The 21,605-nt window shown below is 46.0% G+C and overlaps 1 protein-coding gene and 3 non-coding genes across 4 annotated transcripts; 2 read left to right on the plus strand and 2 right to left on the minus strand.

The window, feature by feature from the left end:
* Window positions 1-6,264: 6,264 nt before the first annotated feature.
* Window positions 6,265-6,336, plus strand: TRNAD-GUC (transfer RNA aspartic acid (anticodon GUC)). The gene has a single exon. It is a non-coding gene; the product is annotated as a tRNA-Asp (tRNA).
* Window positions 6,337-7,359: 1,023 nt separating this feature from the next.
* Window positions 7,360-7,430, minus strand: TRNAG-GCC (transfer RNA glycine (anticodon GCC)). Its single transcript has one exon. It is a non-coding gene; the product is annotated as a tRNA-Gly (tRNA).
* Window positions 7,431-8,227: 797 nt separating this feature from the next.
* On the plus strand, window positions 8,228-10,969 carry HSPA6 (heat shock protein family A (Hsp70) member 6). Its single transcript, XM_006142226.3, has one exon. The coding sequence runs from the start codon at window positions 8,688-8,690 to the stop codon at window positions 10,617-10,619; it is 1,932 nt and encodes a 643-aa protein (XP_006142288.1). The 5' UTR covers window positions 8,228-8,687; the 3' UTR covers window positions 10,620-10,969.
* Window positions 10,970-21,235: 10,266 nt separating this feature from the next.
* Window positions 21,236-21,318, minus strand: TRNAL-CAG (transfer RNA leucine (anticodon CAG)). Its single transcript has one exon. It is a non-coding gene; the product is annotated as a tRNA-Leu (tRNA).
* Window positions 21,319-21,605: the final 287 nt, after the last annotated feature.

Consider the following 21,605-nt stretch of genomic DNA (forward strand, 5'->3'; position numbering starts at 1 on the left):
CCCCTGCCATCCACCCGCCAGCCTATTCTCACTATAACAGCCATCACAATCCTTTTAAACAATCTACTATTAAAAATTATTTATTTATTTAATTCCGTTTGTTGTAATTATTATTTTTTAATTTGACCGGAGGGAGAGAAAGGCAAAGTGAGAAAGTAAGCTGCCCGGCCAGAGACGTGAGGCTTTGATTCCTACATAATCCCAACATGAGATCTAAACCCAGGAGACATTCTTCTACTTGAAGTTGAAGATGGAGTCGTACTGCCCGTAGAAGTACCCGTCTGAATCCTCATTTCATCAGAAGATGTACTGCCTTCATGAGCTGTACCTTCACTAGATTAAACACCAGTGTGGTCCCAGGGCGACTGAACCAGGCTACCCTCTTCTCTACTCGCCCTGGGCTTCATTATGGCCAATGTTCAGAAATGTGTGGTTCAGACCACAGCTTTATACCTATTGTTCTTGAACTAGTTCCACTAAAACAATTTGAAAATTGATCCATAACAGTGCCCTAAGACGTTATGAAGCTAGTAGCATTAACCCTTTAAGTTAAAGACAGTGGTTCAATCACCTCCATGATGACATGCCCCAGTTAGGTACCTCCACATGATTCATTGCTATTCTCTCAACAATTCTAACCCTATTTATTCTGTTTCAACTAAAAATATCTACATATAACTATTTTCTTAGCCCTTCCATTAAAGCACTTAAAGTAAAAAACAAGAAACACCTTGAGAACTAAAATGAACGAAAATCTTTTTGCCTCTTCCATTACCTCCGCACTAACAGGATTACCAGTAGCTACACTAATCATTATATTCCCAAGCATTTTATTTCCAGTCCCTTCCCGGCTTATCCATAACCGCCTGATTGCAATCCAGCAATGATTAACTCAACTCCTCATAAAACAAATAATGACCATGCACAATAATAAAGGACGAACATGAACCCTAATACTAACTTCATTCATTTTATTTATTGGCTCTAACTTACTAGGATTACTACCACACTCATTTGCACCTACTACTCAACTATTGATAAACCTAGATATGGCAGTCCCACTATGAGCAGGAGCTGTAATTACAGGATTCCGCCACAAACCCAAAGCATCCCCAGCCCGTTTCCTACCACAGGGAACACCAATTCCCCTAATTCTTATTCCTATACTAATTATTATCGAAACCGTCAGCTTATTTATTGAACCCATAGCCTTAGCCGTTCGACTAACAGCGAACATCGCAGCAGGCCACCTGTTAATACACCTCGTTGGAGGTGCTGCTCTTGTACTTTCATCTATTAGCACCCCAACAACTATAATTACATTCATTATTTTAGTCCTACTAGCAATTCTGGAAGTACTCACCCTCCTAGTCACCCTCTACCTATATGGCAATACCCAATGACCCACCAAACACATGATTATCATATAGTTAATCGGAGCCCACCAAACACATGCTTATCACATAGTTAATCGGAGCCCATGACCATCAACCAGTGCACTATCAGCCTTATTAATAACATCAGGCCTGGGATCAGCAGTTAGCGTAATGGCTATGTCGCTGGACTCCCACGTAGTCGACCGCGGTTCACGTCCCGGACCCGGTGGCTTAAAGCTCACGCTGGGCATGTGTGCGTGCGTGCCCAAGATCCTGAGAGGAGAATGGAGGAGAAGGGATTGTGGAGTGGCCACCCCCCTGGGGGGTTACTTCTCGCTTTCTCTCTCTCTGTCTGTCTGGCGAGCGCATGTGCCCTATAGCGAAAGACCTCTCCAAAAAAAATAAATAAATAACAACATCAGGCCTAGTCATATGATTCCACTTTAACTCTAACAGTCTACTCATTCTAGGACTAGTCATCAATCTCTTTACCAGTGATGACGAGACATTGTACGTGAAGGTACATTCCAAGGTTGTCACACCTCGACTGTACAAAACGGCTTATGATACGGAACAATTCTCTTTGTCATTTCAGGAGTATTCTTTTTTACAGGCTTTTTCTGAGCCTTCTATTGTTCAAGCCTAGCACCTACTCCTGAACTAGGAGGATGCTGACCACCAACAGGTACCATTCCACTTAATCCATTAGAAGTCCCCTTACTAAATACCCCTGTTCTGCTAGCCTCAGGAGTATCCATCACCTGAGCCCATCCTAGTCTAATAGAAGGAAACCAAAAAATATATTATAGGCACTATTTATTACAATCATACTAAGAGTAGACCATTCTCCAAGCTTCCGAGTACTTTGAAAGATCCTTTACTCTCTCAGACAGAGTATATGGCTCTACATTCTTTATGGTCACAGGCTTCCGTGGCCTTCACATCATCATCGGCTCAACATTCCGACAGTCTGCTTTATACGCTAACTCCAATTCACTTTACATCCAACCGTCATTCTGGCTTTGAGGCAGCAGCATGGCACTGATGCTTCGTAGACGCCGTGTGACTACTCCTCTCCGCCTCAATTTATTGATAAGGATCCTAATTCTCCTGGTATACCTAGTGCAACTGACTTCCAATTAGTCAGCCCCAATGTAACTTTGGGAGAGAATAATTAACCTCATCCTAGCCCTTCTCACCAACACATCAGCAGCAGCACTCCTTGTAACTAGGGCATTCTGATTACCTTTTAACATTGACATAGAAAAATACAGCCCCTAAGAATGTGGCTTCAGCCCCGCCTTCCTTTCTCAATAAAATTGTTCCTAGTTGCCATTGCCTTTTTATTATGTGACCTAGAAATTGCTCTTCTGTTGCCCCTACCCTGAGCCATTCGAACAATCTTACAACCATACTTGTAATAGCACTCCTCCTAATCTCCATTCTTGCCTAGGACTAACCTATGAATGAACCCAAAAAGGGATAGAACGGGTTGAATATAGTGATCAGTAAAAACAAAGGATTTCGACTCACTGGACTATGATACATCGCAATCACTAAGATGCCTTCCATTTATAGTAACATTATTCTGGCCTTTGCCAGATCCCTACTGGGACTCCCACTTTTCCTCTGAGCTCACTGATATCTGCCCTCTTATGCTTAGAAGGAATAATACTAGCCCCATTTGTCCTGTCTGCAGTATTCGTCATCAACAACCACCTTATTCTAACAGCCACACTACCCATTATCCCGGTATTTGCCACCTGCGAAGCAGCCGAAGCAGCCCTAGGCCTAGCACTGCTAGTTATAGTATCTAACACCTATGGCTTAGCCTATGCGCGGAATCTTAATCTACTACAATGTAAAAAATCATCCTAACAGCCATATTTATTCCATTAACAGAATTATCCAAAAACAACATAATCTGAATTCACACAACTTACACAGCCTTCTAATCAGCTTCGTAAGTCTTTTATTTAACCGAATATCAGACAATAGCCTCAATTTTCCCCTCACTTCCTTCTCTGATCCTCTCTCACCCCCCCTTTTAATTATAACCACCTGATTACTTCCCCGTAATTATGGCTAGTTGACATCATTTAAACAAAGAACCAATTACGCAAAAAAACTATGTATTAGCAGACTTATCTTACTACGATTTTTCCTTATTATAACATTCACAGCCACAGAATTAACTCTTTTTTACATTCTATTTGAAGCTACGCTCACCCCTATCCTTATCATTATCACAGGCTGAGGAAACCAGCGACTCAATGCAGGAACCCACTCCCTATTTTACACTCTCGTTGGATCATTACCTCTCCTAGTAGCCCTAATTTATATACAAAACAGGATAGGAACACTTAACTTTCCCTCAGTGACTCTATTAAATAAACCACTTCCAACCTCTTCATCAAGTGAGCTACTATCACCAGCACGCATAATAGCCTTGTTTTTTTTTTTTTTTGAGAGGTTTTTGCTATAGGGCACATGCGCTCGCCAAACAGACAGAGAGAGACAGAGAGACAAAAAGCAAGGAATCACCCCCCAGGGGGGATGGCCACGCCACAATCCCTTCTCCTCTGTTCTCCTCTCAGGATCTTGGGCACATACGCACACGCACCAGGCGTGAGTTTTAAGCCACCGGGTCTGGGATGCGAACCACAGTTGACTACATGGGAGTCCCGCGACATAGCCATTACGCTAACTGCTGGTCCCATTTAATTTATTTTTATTTATCCATTCATTTATTCTAATTTGACTTGAGACAGAGAGAGGGGGGTGGGAGAAGTGAGAAAGCAAGCCACCAGGTTTGGGACTCGAACCGTGATCGGCCATGTGGGAGTGTCCAGCACCTTAACCACCATGCCACCTGTTGGTCCCAAGACCTAGTTTTTGAATCAGCAAACACTTCATACATCAATGCCTGAGCCCTTCTTACAACACTAATTACAGCATCCCTTACAGCTGTCTACAGTACCCTCATCATTTTCTACACTCTTATAGGTCAACCATGCTATCCATCAATCATTACTATTAATGAAAATAAGCCACTTCTGATTAATTCTATCAAACACCTTGCAGTAGGAAGCATCTTCGCAGGCTTCCTAATCTCCAATAACATCACACCTGTAAGTGTCCCACAAATAACAATAGCCACTTACCTAAAACTTGCTGCCTCATTTGTAATCATTACAGGATTTTCTGTCGCCATAGAACTTGACCTCATTACGCTTAACCTAAAGCATGACCGTCCATTACCACGTTGCAGATTCTCTGCCATACTGGGTTATTGTCCTACTACAGTTTGTCGCCCACTCCCTCACTCAAGCCTAACAAGTCAAAACCTGTCATCTATATTACTAGACCGGGACCAGCAGTTGGCATAATGGCTATGTTGCTGGACTCCCATTTAGTCGACCGCGGTTCTCTGGACCCGAAGGCTTAAACTCACGCCGGGCGTGTGTGCATGTGGTTAAGGGCGCTGGACTTCCACATGGCCGACCACGGTTTAACGGACCTGGCGGCTTGCTTTCTTACTTTCTCTCTCTCTTACTTTCACTCTTGCTCTGTCCCTCTCTGGTCAAATTAAGTAAATAAATATATAAAATTAAATAAAATAATTCTAAAAAAAAAGCATGTGTTGAATTTGTACTATATACATAAACTCTTTGAGATCAATTACAAACATAAGAAGGGGCTGAGTGGTGGCCTTAGGTGTTTATTAGGCATGGACAGGCAGGTACAGACCAGGGAACTAGCCAGGAACAGTAGGGTTAAGGAGGCCCATAAACACGCTTACTTTGTAACATTAATCAAGTTCAAAATAACTACCTGCTGCTGAGAGACTCACAAGAAACAAAAAGTGGGAAAACAAAGGTAAATAGTAGCAAGCTAGAGGAGACTTTGGGGTACATATGAAGGGTCTAAAACAGGATAAAAAGGAACCTAGAGCACTGGTAGTTCTGTCTGGGGAATATTTCATTCTCAGTATACAGCCTTTTCCTTCAACATAACAGTGGCACAGCTGGACCCTCATGGGAAGTGTCCCAGGTTCACTTCTCAGGCTCCCCCTGGGTCTTGCTTTCATACCTGCAGTCTGAGGCAGGTTGAAGCATGGGGACCCTACTGGGAGATTTTCTTTATCTAAAAAAAAAAAAGAAGAAGAAGAAAGAAAGAAAGGAAGGAAGGAAGGAAGGAAGGAAGGAAGGAAGGAAGAAAAGAAAGCAAAAGCAAACGAAAATTAAAAAGAAAAGTGAGTGACATTAGAAATGTACTAACATTTATGCACATATCCTGCTTCAGGGCTATCCTGGCATTTTCTTCAGGGTGGGTAGAAATGTTTTTGAGGCTGCTGAAGACTGGGAGAGAAGAATGGAAGAGTCCAAAGTGCGGTCTTTGGGAACCCACCAGAGTACACACTTAGTCCAGGCCACCTTTCCTTTTCCCTTCTAAAATGTTTTTATTCTGTCATCTAGGCTGAGGGGGCCTAGACTCTGAGAGTGAATGAATTTAAAGCCGATAGGTTTTCTCCCTTCTTTTCTTCCCACTGTGGAAGACATTCATTACACACTTCATCAAGCAATCGCTTTTTCACCCAGACTGATCCCCTTGGCAGTACTGTTCATCTCTCTAGCAGCAAACTCCACCATCTCTTTCACCTCTTAAGAGCTTGAGCAAGAAAGCCAGTCCAGGAGCCACAGACCTCTGCATCCTGACTTCCTCCTTGCCTTTCAAAGGCCCTGCCAGTCACTTGAGGAGCGAGGAGTTCTATTTTTTCTTTAAGAAAATTAGTAGTTTCCTTTGAACCAGACAAACAATAAAATAAAAATCCTTTAACATGACGATATATCACATGTTCTCTAACTGCAACCTATTGCAGCCGTCATCCTCGTTAGTATAGTGGTGAGTATCCCCGCCTGTCACGCGGGAGACCGGGGTTCGATTCCCCGACGGGGAGATCGCGACTTTTTTTTTTTTTTTCCTTTTTTCTTTCTTTCGCTTCTTTATCCTGGAGGATGTCTCCAAAATGTCTCCTCCTTTTTGGCTTCCAGAAAATCCAAAAGTAATGTTCTGGGTTAAAGTAAGTAGGACAATGCAAACACTCAATTCGCGAGGCAACGGACCTGAGGGCAAGTGGCGTGGGTTCACCGCTACCTCGCCCTCCGGCCCCGAGGGCGCAGAACGGACCCCTCCTCCTGAGGGGTCCCAGTCAGAACCCGTCTAGGGTTTCTGGGGACGGTGCTCCTCGGGGACGAGTCTCAGTTTGAGGACAATCCCAGCACGCTGCCGCCTCCTCCCCGGGGTGGCGTTCTCTCTTGGGCGGAGAGGCAACGTCGCTCCCGAGTCCCAGAAATAACAACGGAGCCTCTGAGGAAAGCGACGTGGTTGGGGAGACCGGGTTTCTATTCCCCGACGGGGAGATCGCGCCTTTTTTTTTTTTTTTTCCTTTTTTCTTTCTTTCGCTTCTTTATCCTGGAGGATGTCTCCAAAATGTCTCCTCCTTTTTGGCTTCCAGAAAATCCAAAAGTAATGTTCTGGGTTAAAGTAAGTGGGACAATGCAAACACTCAATTCGCGAGGCAACGGACCTGAGGGCAAGTGGCGTGGGTTCACCGCTACCTCGCCCTCCGGCCCCGAGGGCGCAGAACGGACCCCTCCTCCTGAGGGGTCCCAGTCAGAACCCGTCTAGGGTTTCTGGGGACGGTGCTCCTCGGGGACGAGTCTCAGTTTGAGGACAATCCCAGCACGCTGCCGCCTCCTCCCCGGGGTGGCGTTCTCTCTTGGGCGGAGAGGCAACGTCGCTCCCGAGTCCCAGAAATAACAACGGAGCCTCTGAGGAAAGCGACGTGGTTGGAAAGAGGAGTCAAATCGACAAAACAGAGTTCTGGGAAACCTGGTTTTGTTTACTTATGAATCATAAACTGTAGAACAACAAAACAACTTTTATTTGAGCCTGAAAGGGGAAAAAGTAAGACGTCCTGTGCATTGGCCGGGAATCGAACCCGGGCCTCCCGCGTGGCAGGCGAGAATTCTACCACTGAACCACCAATGCTACCGACGACAGAGTGCTTCCAATACGGTCCCTTGAGTGTGTCGCTGTCTCTGGCCATGTTACGCAATTTAGCAGGTGTTTGAATTAGTTTGAAAAGCGTTCATGTTTCAAGATGAAAATAATTATTCTACTTCATTACCTTAATTCCTCATGTACTCACAACATGATTCACCGCCTACTTCAGAATGTTTCTGTAATTCTAAAGGGATCGAATTTATTATAAAAGATTCTGGCGGGCGATGGCCAGGCATTTTGCAGCATTTTGCAGTGCTAATACATACGTTCAGCAATATGTATGTATTAGAGAATATTGGAAAACAACCAATGAACCCTGTAATGTATTTTTGTAATAAAATATTTTGAAATTAACGCTCTTCTCCCTTCTCCCCCCTAATTAGTGAGGGAGAGTGGTTTTTTTTTACAAACCATGTGTACATTGTGTCATGATCAAATCAGGGCAGTAAATACATCCGCCGACTCAAACATTTACCAGTCTGCCTGGTGCACATTCGAAATCTACTCTCCTATTTTGGAGTATACATAGAATTGCTTCCACCGTGTTGGTCTCCTGCTTTACAACGCTTTAAACTTCAACCAGGTTCTCCCCATCCTCCCCCTCCGCCCCTCCGAAATTTAAAAAAAAAAAAAAAGACTTTAAAAAGCAAACACAAAACCCTGTTTAAGCTGGCTTTGGACTGTAGGCATGGTAACCTTTCGGCTTTCCCTAGGCTGGGGCTCCTACGGGGAGGATCCGCCTCCAACCCACCAGGGGACAGCTTGTCTCTCCGGAGGTCGGTCACCGACCAGACTGCCTTCGGCCACAACCCAGAACCTTTACAAGCGGCGGGAGGAGCTGGAACTTCCTCCGCGTTTCTGTTCAGCAACTGTCTCCAGGGCTAGCCGGGCCGGCGCAGCCACCGAGCGCCCCGCCTTGCAGGGCGGGACCCGCGAGAACCTTCTCCCCGAGTCAGCGCGCGCCTCCGAGCTGAGTCAGCCGGGCGGTCCGGGACCGGGGCTCCAGGCCCGCCGAGAAGACGCGCGAAGGTTCCAGGTGGCGGGGGCGGGAGGAGGCGGGTCCCCGGGAACCGAATAAAAAGCGCATGGAAGGGGAGCCGAGCAGATCCGAGCCGGGCTGGCTGGAAAGAAGCGAGAGATCCTCTCTGCAGAGCGCCCCTCGACGGCGAGCAGCGCCGACGCCCGACACCCCGCGCGTTTGACTCGGTACCCGACCCGTTCCCGGAGCACGAGAAGACAGCCATGTCCTCCCCGAGAGAAGTGGCGATCGGCATCGACCTGGGCACCACGTATTCGTGCGTGGGCGTGTTCCAGCAGGGCCGAGTGGAGATCCTAGCCAATGACCAGGGCAACCGCACCACGCCCAGCTACGTGGCCTTCACCGACACCGAGCGGCTGGTGGGCGACTCGGCCAAGAGCCAGGCGGCCCTGAACCCGCACAACACGGTGTTCGACGCCAAGCGGTTGATCGGGCGCAAGTTCGCGGACGCGACCGTGCAGTCGGACATGAAGCACTGGCCCTTCCAGGTGGTGAGCGACGGCGGCAAGCCCAAGGTGCGCGTGTCCTACCGCGGGGAGGACAAGGCCTTCTACCCCGAGGAGATCTCGTCCATGGTGCTGAGCAAGATGAAGGAGACCGCTGAGGCGTACCTGGGCCAGCCCGTCAAGCACGCTGTGATCACGGTGCCCGCCTACTTCAACGACTCGCAGCGCCAGGCCACCAAGGACGCGGGTGCCATCGCGGGGCTCAACGTGCTGAGGATCATCAACGAGCCCACGGCGGCCGCCATCGCCTACGGGCTGGACCGGCGGGGCGCGGGAGAGCGCCACGTGCTCATCTTTGACCTGGGTGGGGGCACCTTCGACGTGTCGGTCCTCACGATCGACGCCGGTGTCTTTGAGGTGAAGGCCACCGCCGGAGACACCCACCTGGGTGGAGAGGACTTCGACAACCGGCTGGTGAGCCACTTCGTGGAGGAGTTCCGGAGGAAGCAGGGGAAGGACGTGAGCAGAAACAAGCGCGCCCTGCGCAGGCTGCGCACGGCCTGCGAGCGCGCCAAGCGCACCCTGTCCTCCAGCACCCAGGCCACGCTGGAGATCGACTCGCTGTTCGAGGGGGTGGACTTCTACACGTCCATCACTCGTGCTCGCTTTGAGGAGCTGTGCTCAGACCTCTTCCGCAGCACCCTGGAGCCGGTGGAGAAGGCTCTGCGGGATGCCAAGCTGGACAAGGCCCAGATCCACGATGTGGTCCTGGTGGGCGGCTCCACCCGCATCCCGAAGGTGCAGAAGCTGCTGCAGGACTTCTTCAACGGCAAGGAGCTGAACAAGAGCATCAACCCCGACGAGGCAGTGGCCTACGGGGCGGCGGTGCAGGCTGCCGTGTTGATGGGGGACAAGTGTGAGAAAGTGCAGGATCTCCTGCTGCTAGACGTGGCTCCCCTGTCCCTGGGGCTGGAGACGGCAGGGGGCGTGATGACCACGCTGATCCAGAGGAACGCCACCATCCCCACCAAGCAGACCCAGACCTTCACCACGTACTCTGACCACCAGCCTGGGGTCCTGATCCAGGTGTATGAGGGCGAGAGAGCCATGACCCGCGACAACAACCTGCTTGGGCGCTTTGAGCTCAGTGGCATCCCTCCTGCCCCGCGTGGAGTCCCCCAGATCGAGGTGACCTTTGACATTGATGCCAACGGCATCCTGAGCGTGACAGCCACCGACAGGAGCACAGGCAAGGCGAACAAGATCACCATCACCAATGACAAGGGCCGGCTGAGCAAGGAGGAGGTGGAGAGGATGGTTCGTGAGGCCGAGCAGTACAAGGCTGAGGACGAGGCCCAGAGGGACAGGGTGGCTGCCAAGAACTCCCTGGAGGCCCACGTCTTCCATGTGATGGGCTCTTTGCAAGAGGAAAGCCTTAGGGACAAAATTCCCGAAGAGGACAAACGTACAGTGCAAGACAAGTGTCAGGAAGTCCTCGCCTGGCTAGAGCACAACCAGTTAGCAGAGAAGGAGGAGTATGAGCATCAGAAGAGGGAGCTGGAGCAGACATGTCGACCCGTCTTCTCCAGACTCTACGGGGGGGCTGGTGTCCCTGGGGGCAGCAGCTGTGGGGCTCAAGCACGCCAGGGGGCCCCCAGTACAGGCCCCATCATTGAGGAGGTTGACTGAGTGGCCCCTCATGATACATCAGTGCTGACTGTCAGAACTGGGCTGGGGGCCTTCTAGAAGGCCTCCCACGATTGTGCCCTGTAACTTTAGGGGTGCCGGGGACTTCCCCCAAAGCTGGGTGCTTGTTTTTCAGTATGTTTTCTAAGTCAGGTTTTTATCATTTACCTTTTCCCCTCCCCTTTGAAGCCTCTTTTCCCACCTCAAACAAGCAGATATCATTAATTTATGGTTGACATTTGTGTGGTATTTTTACATGACTTTCCCTGATATTGTGTGTATTTCGTTCCTTGCATATATGGATTTTGTTATGGGAAATGTAGTTGTAGACCTCAATAAACTTTTAAAACTCATTCTTAGTTTTTATTCCGACCACTTGATATGAATGGCTCATCTTTCCGAAGCCGAAAATGTTGGAGTGGGCGCTGAAGGAGGGATGTGAAGAAAATTCACAAGGCTGTGCCTCATTTCCGTAGGGGAGAGCAGACTGGGGAGAATCCGAGGCAGACACACTGTGATGGGACAGAAGGGTGAGGCTTGGTAGGAGAGAGCTGTGACTTACAGTTCAGGACGAGGGAGGGAGAGAGGAAGGGAGGGGAACTGGGAAAGCAGAGAATGGGGAAGAACTCGGGTACTGGCAAGGTGCCCACGGGTGACCCTAAGATAAAAACTCTCCATTGTGGGGCTGGATGCTGGTGCAGTAGTAACACTGCACACTCTGTGAGGCTGATAACAGGGCTGACTCACATGAGAAAGTTCTGGGCCTGTGTTCGGAGAGGTCCCTGTCCCTGAACACTCTGGACAGAGGCGTGCCCACAATCCAGGGCTGGCAGAAGCTGGAGGTCGCTTGTGGAATCAGGACCCTGCTGGGGTTTCTTGCCACAGACTCAGAGTCGCTGAGTGGTGCGTGTGTTGAAAGACTCATAGTCTAAATAAATTGAGCAAAGAGCAGGGGCTGGGGATTCGAGAGAACTCGAATGCAGCCTTCTCTTGTGCTCTGTACTTATTGCGTCGAAGATCAGATCACACACAGTGAAGTAAACTGAGGAGCTTTCCTCAGCAAGCTTTACTGTACATATTTACCATGGGAAATTTTGTGAATGTACAGTGGACGGCACAGGATGAACATACAAAGAGCAGGATTCCCCCAAAGCTAGCACCTCTTCAAGAAGGAAGTTAAAGATAGACTTGGAAACACAAAGCATAGCGTGTAAGAGCCATTATGTAGGACACAGGACACAGGAACCCCGTGGGACTTGGCTTGCTTCTCTGGGAAACGGGTTACAGGAGACTGTGCAGACTCCTGTGCTCCAGTACCCAGAGTGCGGGGTCACTGAGGGTGTTTTCCAGTAGGCCTGGGCCATCGTCACACAGGGTGGTCTCCAACAGGCTCTGTCTCTCTTGCTCAAGGGAAAAAATAGGTAAACTTAAAAAAGATATTTAGGGGCCAACAGGTGGCATGGTGGTTAAGGTGTGGGACTCCCACATGGTGGTTAGAGGTTTAAATCTCAGGTTTGGCAGCTTGCTTTCATACTTTTTCTCTCTCTCTTTCTTTGGTGAGCATGCATGCTCTATAGCAAATTAGTAATAATAATAATAATAATAAAATTAAGTAATTCCTTAAAAAATGTAAATTTGTACAAGAAAAAAAAATTAAATGAACTTTAAAAACACAAGTAAAGAAATGATGGAACCTGAGGCCAGCAGGTGGCATGGTGATTAAGACTGCACTCCCACATGGTTGACTGTGGTTCAAGTCCCGGACCTGGCAGCTTCCTTTCTCACTTTCCCCCTCTCTCTTTCTCTCTCTCACTCTGTCCCTCTCTGGTCAAATTAAAATAAAAAAATAAATAAAGTTAAATAAAATACTTCTTAAAAAATCTCTCTTAAAAAGAATGAAAAATCATTAAAAAACAAAACAAAACAAAAAATAACTTTGGGAGCATGTGTGTGTGTACCCAAAATCTCAAAAGGAGGGAAAAACAGAGAAGGGATTGTGGTGTGACCATGCCCCATCGGCAGGGGGGGTGGGGGGGCGGTGTCTCACTTTACTTCTTTCTCTGTGTTTCTGTCACTCTCTAGCGAGCCCATGCACCTTTTGGCAAATTAAAAAGAAGAAAAAGAAAAAAGACAGGAGCCCAGTTTAGTTTGCATATGTGCCGTAATGATGCTGACAGTTTAATATTTAGCCCGAATCAAGTCATTTTGTCCATTATCATTTTCCAAAAGGAATTATTGTTTTATTTTCTTTTTCTATAGGACATATGTACTTATTGCGTCGAAGATCAGATCACACACAGTGAAGTAAACTGAGGAGCTTTCCTCAGCAAGCTTTACTGTACATATTTACCATGGGAAATTTTGTGAATGTACAGTGGACGGCACAGGATGAACATACAAAGAGCAGGATTCCCCCAAAGCTAGCACCTCTTCAAGAAGGAAGTTAAAGATAGACTTGGAAACACAAAGCATAGCGTGTAAGAGCCATTATGTAGGACACAGGACACAGGAACCCCGTGGGACTTGGCTTGCTTCTCTGGGAAACGGGTTACAGGAGACTGTGCAGACTCCTGTGCTCCAGTACCCAGAGTGCGGGGTCACTGAGGGTGTTTTCCAGTAGGCCTGGGCCATCGTCACACAGGGTGGTCTCCAACAGGCTCTGTCTCTCTTGCTCAAGGGAAAAAATAGGTAAACTTAAAAAAGATATTTAGGGGCCAACAGGTGGCATGGTGGTTAAGGTGTGGGACTCCCACATGGTGGTTAGAGGTTTAAATCTCAGGTTTGGCAGCTTGCTTTCATACTTTTTCTCTCTCTCTTTCTTTGGTGAGCATGCATGCTCTATAGCAAATTAGTAATAATAATAATAATAATAAAATTAAGTAATTCCTTAAAAAATGTAAATTTGTACAAGAAAAAAAAATTAAATGAACTTTAAAAACACAAGTAAAGAAATGATGGAACCTGAGGCCAGCAGGTGGCATGGTGATTAAGACTGCACTCCCACATGGTTGACTGTGGTTCAAGTCCCGGACCTGGCAGCTTCCTTTCTCACTTAGCTTCCTTTCTCACTCTCCCCCTCTCTCTTTCTCTCTCTCACTCTGTCCCTCTCTGGTCAAATTAAAATAAAAAAATAAATAAAGTTAAATAAAATACTTCTTAAAAAATCTCTCTTAAAAAGAATGAAAAATCATTAAAAAACAAAACAAAACAAAAAATAACTTTGGGAGCATGTGTGTGTGTACCCAAAATCTCAAAAGGAGGGAAAAACAGAGAAGGGATTGTGGTGTGACCATGCCCCATCGGCAGGGGGGGTGGGGGGGTGGTGTCTCACTTTACTTCTTTCTCTGTGTTTCTGTCACTCTCTAGCGAGCCCATGCACCTTTTGGCAAATTAAAAAGAAGAAAAAGAAAAAAGACAGGAGCCCAGTTTAGTTTGCATATGTGCCGTAATGATGCTGACAGTTTAATATTTAGCCCGAATCAAGTCATTTTGTCCATTATCATTTTCCAAAAGGAATTATTGTTTTATTTTCTTTTTCTATAGGACATACATACTCACCAGAGAGAGACAGAGAGGGAAAGTGAGAAAGCAAGCTGCCAGGTTCAGGACTTGAACCACGGTTGGCCACATGGGAGTCCAGCACTGCAAAACCATAGCACGTCCTGCTGCCCCACAGCCATTGTTCAGTTGGAGATAAGGCCTCAAGTCCTGGACTCTGAATATGTAAGAGAGAGAGGTCTGGTGGTGGTGTGACTAAAGTGCTCAGTGACCTTCCCTGTGTGAGAGAAGCAGCAAGAACCCCTCTCGTTTCGGGGATGGGCTGGAGGTTGATAGTGACATGACAGCAAAAACGTGGTGTGATGGCTACACAGGAGGCAGACTGCCTAGGCTTCCAGCTCTGGCTCTGTGTGTAGTGTGCAAATTCAACTCCCTGGGCTTCAGCTTCCCCTTCTGATGGTGATAATAGTATCTACCTTGGGATTGTTGGGAGGGTTCTATTAATATATATAAAAGGGGAGGAATGTTAAGCATGTAACATACTGTCAAATATTAGCTATTACTAATTGTTTGTTTCTAACTGAGTGTCAACTATATACTAGGTACTCCACATACACAATCTAAATTAATCCACATGGCAACATCGTGGGGTGTCATCCTTTCCTAAAGGTGAGGATTCTGAGGTTCAAAGAGATCAAGGTCACATGGCTATTAAGTGGGGTCAGGGGAGGGTTGGAATTAAGAACTGTCTTTCTGAGGACCAGCAGATGACATAATGGTTACAGTGCTGGACTCCCACATAGTCCACCATGGTTCGAGTCCCAAACTTGGCAGCTTAAAACTCAATACTGGGCACGGAACCAGCAGTTGGCGTAATGGCTATGTTGCTGGACTCCCATGTAGTCGACCGTGGTGTGAGTCCTGGACCCGGTGGCTTGAACTCACGCTGGGCGCGCGTGTGTGTGTGTGTGCCCAAGATCCCGACAGGAGAATGGAGAAGAGATTGTGGCATGGCCATTGCTTTCTGTCTCTCTGTCTCTCTGTCAAGCGCACACACCCTACAACCAAAAAACCCCACCAACCCAAAAACCAAAAAAAAAAAAAAAACAAAACCCCCACAAAAAAAAAAAAAAAAACAATGTTGGGTGCATGTGGATTTATTTAACTACTACCAGTTAAATAAATGAAAATATAAAAGTAAGGAAAAACTTGTGTGAGTTAGTTCCCAATAAGTCCAGTCTATACTGTATCTTTCCTATGGGCAATGGAATATTTATTTTTTAAATTAACTTTATTTATTATTACTATTATTTGATTTGCTATAGGGCGTGTGCACTCACAAGAGAGAAAGAGAGAGAGAGGGGGGAAATGAGAAAGCAAGTCACCAGGTCCAGGACTCAAACTGTGGTTGCCCATGTCAGACTCCAACATCTTAACCACCAGGCCATCTACTGGTCTCAGAAGATTTTTTAGGAGCCAGCAGGTGATCTGGTGGTTAAGGGCGCTGGACACTCCCACATGGCCAACCATTTTGAATTAAAAATTTGACCAGAGAGGGACAGGGAGAGAGAGAGAGAGAGAGAGAGAGAGAGAGGGAAAGCAAGAAAGCAAGCCACCAGGTCCGGGACTCAAACCATGGTAGGCACCTTAACCACCACACCACCTGCCGGCCCCAGAAGATTTATTTTTAGTTCAGAAATGAAGGGAATCTCTTGCAGGTGAAGAGGAGGTTGCACTAATAACCCACTGGGTTGCTACCTCACATTTTTTAAAAAAGCTTATTTTGGGCCAGTAGGTGGCATGGTGGTCGAGGGTGTTGGACTCCCACATGGCCAACTGCAATTTTATTTCCAGACCTGGCAGTCTGCTTTCTCACTTTCTCTCTCTCTCTCTCTCTCACTCTGCTCCTTTCTGATCAAATAGAAAGAAAGGGAAGAAAGAAAGAAAGAAAGAAAGAAAGAAAGAAAGAAAGAAAGAAAGAAAGAAAGAGAAAGAAAGAAAGAGAAAGAAAGAGGAAGAAAGAGGAAGAAAGGAAGGAAGGAAGGAAGGAAGGAAGAAAAAGAAAGGCAGGAAGAAAGAGAGAGAAGGAAAATTAAATAATAATAATAATAATAATAATAATTCTTTTTTTAATTATACATCTCTGGACTCCCATGTAGTCAACTGTGGTTCAAGTCCCGCACCCGGTGGCTTAAACTCATGCTGGGTGCGTGCCCAAGATCCTGAGAGGAGAATGGTGGAGAAGGGATTGTGATGTGGCCATCTCTCCTGGGGGATGATTTCTCACTTTCTCCTTCTGTCTCTCTGTCTTTTTGGAGAATGCACACGCCCTATAGCAAAAACCAACCAAACAAACAAAAAAACCTCTCCAGAAAAAAAAAAAAAAGCTATTTCTTCCATGAGCAAGCAAAAGGCAAGAGAGACAGAGAGAGAGAATCCCCAACAAGGTCTTCATGACGTGACGTCCCACCCACCCTGCAGAATCAGCCCACACATTGCAAGGTGTTCAGGGATGACTCATGACAAGAAATCAGCATGTCTCATGTGGGTCAGCCTCAGAGAGGCTTGTGTTACCGCCACACCATGGTCAGGTCCCCATTTAACATTAAATATATATATATATATATATTTAATGTTATTCATTTATTTTTTAATTTGACCAGAACGAGAAAGAGGTGGAGAGGGGGAAAGTGAGATCCAGGACTTGGCCGGCCATGTGGGCGTGTCCAGTGCCTTAACTACCATGCTATGCACTGGTCCTCCCACCTAACATTTTTAACTGCCCCTTTCCCCTCCACCAGACCCAAGTTCTGTGCAACTTGGCTTTACAATGAAGGAAGAAAAGAGTTATATACACACCCTGTGTAACATTTCCCCTTTCCGAATTTCCTCTCACCTTCCAACCTTCACTACCTCAACCTGTTTATACTTCCCAAGAGGGGTGATGATATTCACAGGGCTTATACAGATTTTGAGTATTGAAAAGTGTGCCTCTTTCTTTAAAAACAAACAGGGGACCTGCAGATGGTCTAACGGTTACGTTGCTGGAATCCCACGTAGTCGACCGCAGCTTGAATCCCAGACCCGGTGGCTTAAAACTCACGCTGGGTGCATATGTGTGCGTGCCCAAGATCCCGAGAGGAGAATGGAGAAGGAATTGGTGTGGCATCCACCCTGGGGGGTGATTTTTCGGTTTCTGTCTCTCTGTCTCTCCAGTGAGCACACATGCCCTATAGCAAAAGTCTCTCTAAACCAAACACAAACAGACAAAAACATACAGAATGTAAGAAGGATTATCGTCTTGTGTTTAGTTATGAAAACATCTTGGAGCCTTCCAACTGGTAGGATCTAATTCCTAGAGGGTGCTGGAGAAGGAGAGGAAGAGAGAGCGGAACTGAGAAAGCACTCTCCTCCCATGGCGGATGTCCACACCACAATCCGGTCCCCTCTGTTTCTCCTTTTGAGACTTTGAGCACTCCTGCACATATACTGGTGTGCTGGTGTTTTGTTTTCAAAGACTTATTTACCTAATTTTATTTGTTATTATTTATTTTTCAATTTGACCAGAGAGACACACACACACGGAAAAAGAAAGTGAGAAAGCAAGCTGCCAGGTCTGGGACTTGAACCGTGGTCGACCATGTGGGAGTTCAGTGCCAATTTTACCACGACAGTAACTGCTGGCACCCTCCATTTTTTTTTTTTTTTTTAAGAATGATTTTTTATTTGATTTCATTGTTTATTGTTATTCTTTTTCTTTTTTGGGAGAGGTTTTCGCTATAGGTCGTGTGTGCTCGCCAGACAGACAGAGAGAGACAGAGACAGAGACAGCGAGAAATCACCCCCCAGGGGGGATGGTCACGCCACAATGCCTTCTCCTCCATTCTCCTCTCGGGATCTTGGGCACGCACGCACACGCGCCCAGCGGGAGTTCTAAGCCACCCGGTCCGGGATGCAAACCGCGGTCGACTATGTAGGAGTCCAGCGACATAGCCATTACGCTAACTGCTGGTTCCCTACTGTTATTCTTTTTCATTGTCATTTATTTTATTTTATTTTAAAAAGTTGACCAGAAAGAGACAGAAAGAGAGGGAAAGTGAGAAAGCAAGCTACCAGATCTGGGACTCAAACCATGGTCAGTCACGTGGGAGTCCAGCCACCTTAACCACCATGCCACCTGCTGGCTCCCCAGTTACTAATTTTCAATAGATTTAAACGAACAAACCACTTCATCTACTTTTGAGTGATTGTTGATCACTTTTGGTTTAGTGGCTTTGGGGACAATTTTTTCTATAGCACATCTGTAAAAAATTCTTATGTTGTACATAGTTTTAGTTTAATTCTTGTAAGCTGTAAGCATATCTATGTTACCCAGTTCCAAAAAAAAAAAAATTAGAACAGATAAGATAAAAATGCATGCCCATTGTTAAAAAGTCAAATTTTCTGGGAACCAGCAGTTAGCGTAATGGCTATGTCGCTGGACTCCCACGTAGTCGACCGCGGTTCGCATCTTGGACCCAGTGGCTTAAAACTCATGCCGGGCGCGTGTGTATGCGTGCCCAAGATCCCGAGAGGAGAATGGAGGAGAAGGCATTGCGGCGTGACCATCCCCCCTGGGGGGGTGATTTCTCACTTTCTATCTCTACGTCTCTCTCTGTCTGGCGAGTGCACACACCCTGTAGCGAAAAAAACCTCTCCAAAAAAAAAAAAAAGTCAAATTTTCCTATAAGCCGTTTCCTGACCCACTCCCAATTCCTACTCCTCACAAGCAACCACTTTCAAGGTTAAAAAAATTGCAATAATTTAAAATTGACAGAAGAGTTGCAAAGATACTAGGAAAGTTACAGTGTATTCTTTAGTCAGTTCCCTTTCCTCTTAAGACCTGACTTACCATGTCACACCAAGACATCAGCACTGTACAGTATTCTTACCTAAGCTGGAGACCTCGTTTAGATTTCAGTTTTCCACTCATGTCCTTTTTCTGTTTCAGAAGTCTAGCCAGGATATCATGTTCCATTGAGCTATCATGTCTCCTTCATTCCTTACAATCTGGGACAGGTTCTCAGTCTTCTCTTATTGTTGTGAGAAAAGAGATGCGGAGGAAAGAAGACGCAGCACTTCGGAGAGAACACTTTAATACGGGAACAGAGGTGTTAACTCTGAAGCCCCCTGCCCCACCCCTGGGGTTAAGCACAGTCTTTCATGGGTGAATTGGGAGGGGTGGTTTTCAGGGGGTTAAGGGTATCCTATCAGGAAGATGAAGCCTATCAGGTAGAAGCCCAGAATTTGTTCTAAGGAAGAAAGGGTCAGGTAAGTGGGGTGTCTGGCTTTTAAGGTCTTAGGTTGCCTTTATCACTTCACAGCGGGAGGGGCAGTGAATTCAAAGAGGCTTGGGAAATGTTGGCAGTTGCCGGCCTTGGGCTATCTGAGTTCCAGGCCCATCCATATCATTATGTGCATCACCTAGCCGTCTTCCAAGGGTACTGATCAGGTGTTTTGTACACTGCCCCTCAGTTCCAGTTTGCCTGATATTTTTTCATGATTCAACTGGGAAACTTACCACAGAGGTGCAGAGCCCCAGTCATCACGTGGTATCAGGGACACAGTATCGGTGTTGCATTAATCTTGAACACTTGGTTAAGGGTCCATTTTGTTTAAAAATTATTATTTCAAAAATTTTATTATTTTATTTATTTTTAAAAAGATTATTTTGTTTAACTTTATTTATTTACTCATTTTAATTTGACCAGAAGGGACACAGTGAGAGAGAAAGAGAGAGAACAAGTGCCAGGGAAGTTGGAGTCTAAACTTAAAAATACATTTTTTATAGTTAAAAATAGATCTCAGCCTATCCTTTCATAGACCAGTCTACTGTCCACAATTTAAAAAAAAAGTGTTGAGGGGCCAACAGGTGGCATGGGGGTTAAGGCGCTGGACTCCCACATGGTTTGATGGACCTGGCAGCTTGCTTTCTCACTTTCTCTCTCTTCTCTTTCTCTCTGGTGAGTGCTTATGACTTACACCAAATTATAAATAATAATAAATAAATACTTCTTAAAAAAGTGTTGATCACTTTTCCCAATAATTCAATGGTATTTGCTGGTTAGTTTGGTCATGAGGAGGAAAAGAAAACAAAAACAAAACCAAGAAACATTGACTTTGGGGCTGTCTTGGGCTGCAGGAGAAGACAAAATTATGAAGCCAGAACACTTAGCCTGAAAGTAGAATGTGGACCAAAATACCCAGAAGTTCCTCCAACAGTTTTGTAACAAAAATTAATGTGAATAGAATAAATAATTCCAGTGGGATGGTGGCTGCATGGAGCACAGCAGTGTTAAAAAAACGGCAAAACTCATGCAGCATTAAAGTCGTCCTTCAAGGGCTACAATGTCTAATGATGTCTAAGAGAAAACATGAAGGTTCCACAACCCCCAAAAGGACAAACATACAGCAATTAATTTTAGTTGATCTCACAATTGTCTTAAATCAACAACTCAGTAAGTAAAAGAATTCCAGCTGGTAAACACGACTGGACATTTGTAAGAATAGATTTAATATATGTGCACTCAATATGTTTTCAGGTGACAAGAGGAAAAATGCAGCACAATTTTTTTCTCTTATTAAAGCACTACCATTTACACAGAAGCCTGGCATACTTGAACTAGAATTTCAAGATGGAAGCATGGTGAGAGGTGCCAAATGGCAGTGGTTTAAGCACGTATGTTTCTGAAAAGTGAAAAATCTCAAGAGGGAAAAGCAGAAACGGCAAGCTTTATCCATTTAATTTAGTTGAAAAGCTGCAGAGGAAATTGTTTAAAGTAGCAGATGCAATGGATATTGTTACAAATTGTGTTAATTTTTGAAGTGGTGTGGGTGCTGACTACTTAGTAGTAGTGAAAATATGTTCAGGATTGCTTTGATACCTGTATTTATAATAATAAAAAAAAAGTTGCGGGGTGTATTGGTCAAGTAGTGTTAACATGTAACAGATACGGTAAAAATTTGTTGACAGTTTTTGTTTAAGAAACATTTCAAGTTTAAGTGAAGTCAACGAAAAGGAAACAGGAGCATGACTGAGGTTAAAGTTGCTCTTAATGTGGCCTCTGAAGAAAAGGGAACCTTGTCAGGAGTGGGATTCGAACCCACGCCTCCAGGGGAGACTGCGACCTGAACGCAGCGCCTTAGACCGCTCGGCCATCCTGACACACGGGAAGCTGCTTTTCTTATTTTACTTTATGTTTAGCGTACACTGATGGGGCGTGATGCCACATCACATTAATGTTCTAATTTGTCCATGGTTTCAAATAGGACCCCTTCGCAAAGCAGGAACACAGCGCTGTCCCCGAAAGCTCTTTACTTCCTACTTCCTCTCCACCCTAAACCTTAAACTCCGTTTTCCCTGGCGTCCCTCCACCGCGTCTCTCCGAGCGGCAGAGCCAGAGTGGCCTCCCGCCGGCCGCTCTCGCTCGATCCCGTGCCTTTAACGGGCGT

This window comes from Tupaia chinensis, unplaced genomic scaffold, assembly GCF_000334495.1.
Source record: "Tupaia chinensis unplaced genomic scaffold, TupChi_1.0 Scaffold000070_1, whole genome shotgun sequence".
Lineage (NCBI taxonomy): Eukaryota > Metazoa > Chordata > Mammalia > Scandentia > Tupaiidae > Tupaia > Tupaia belangeri.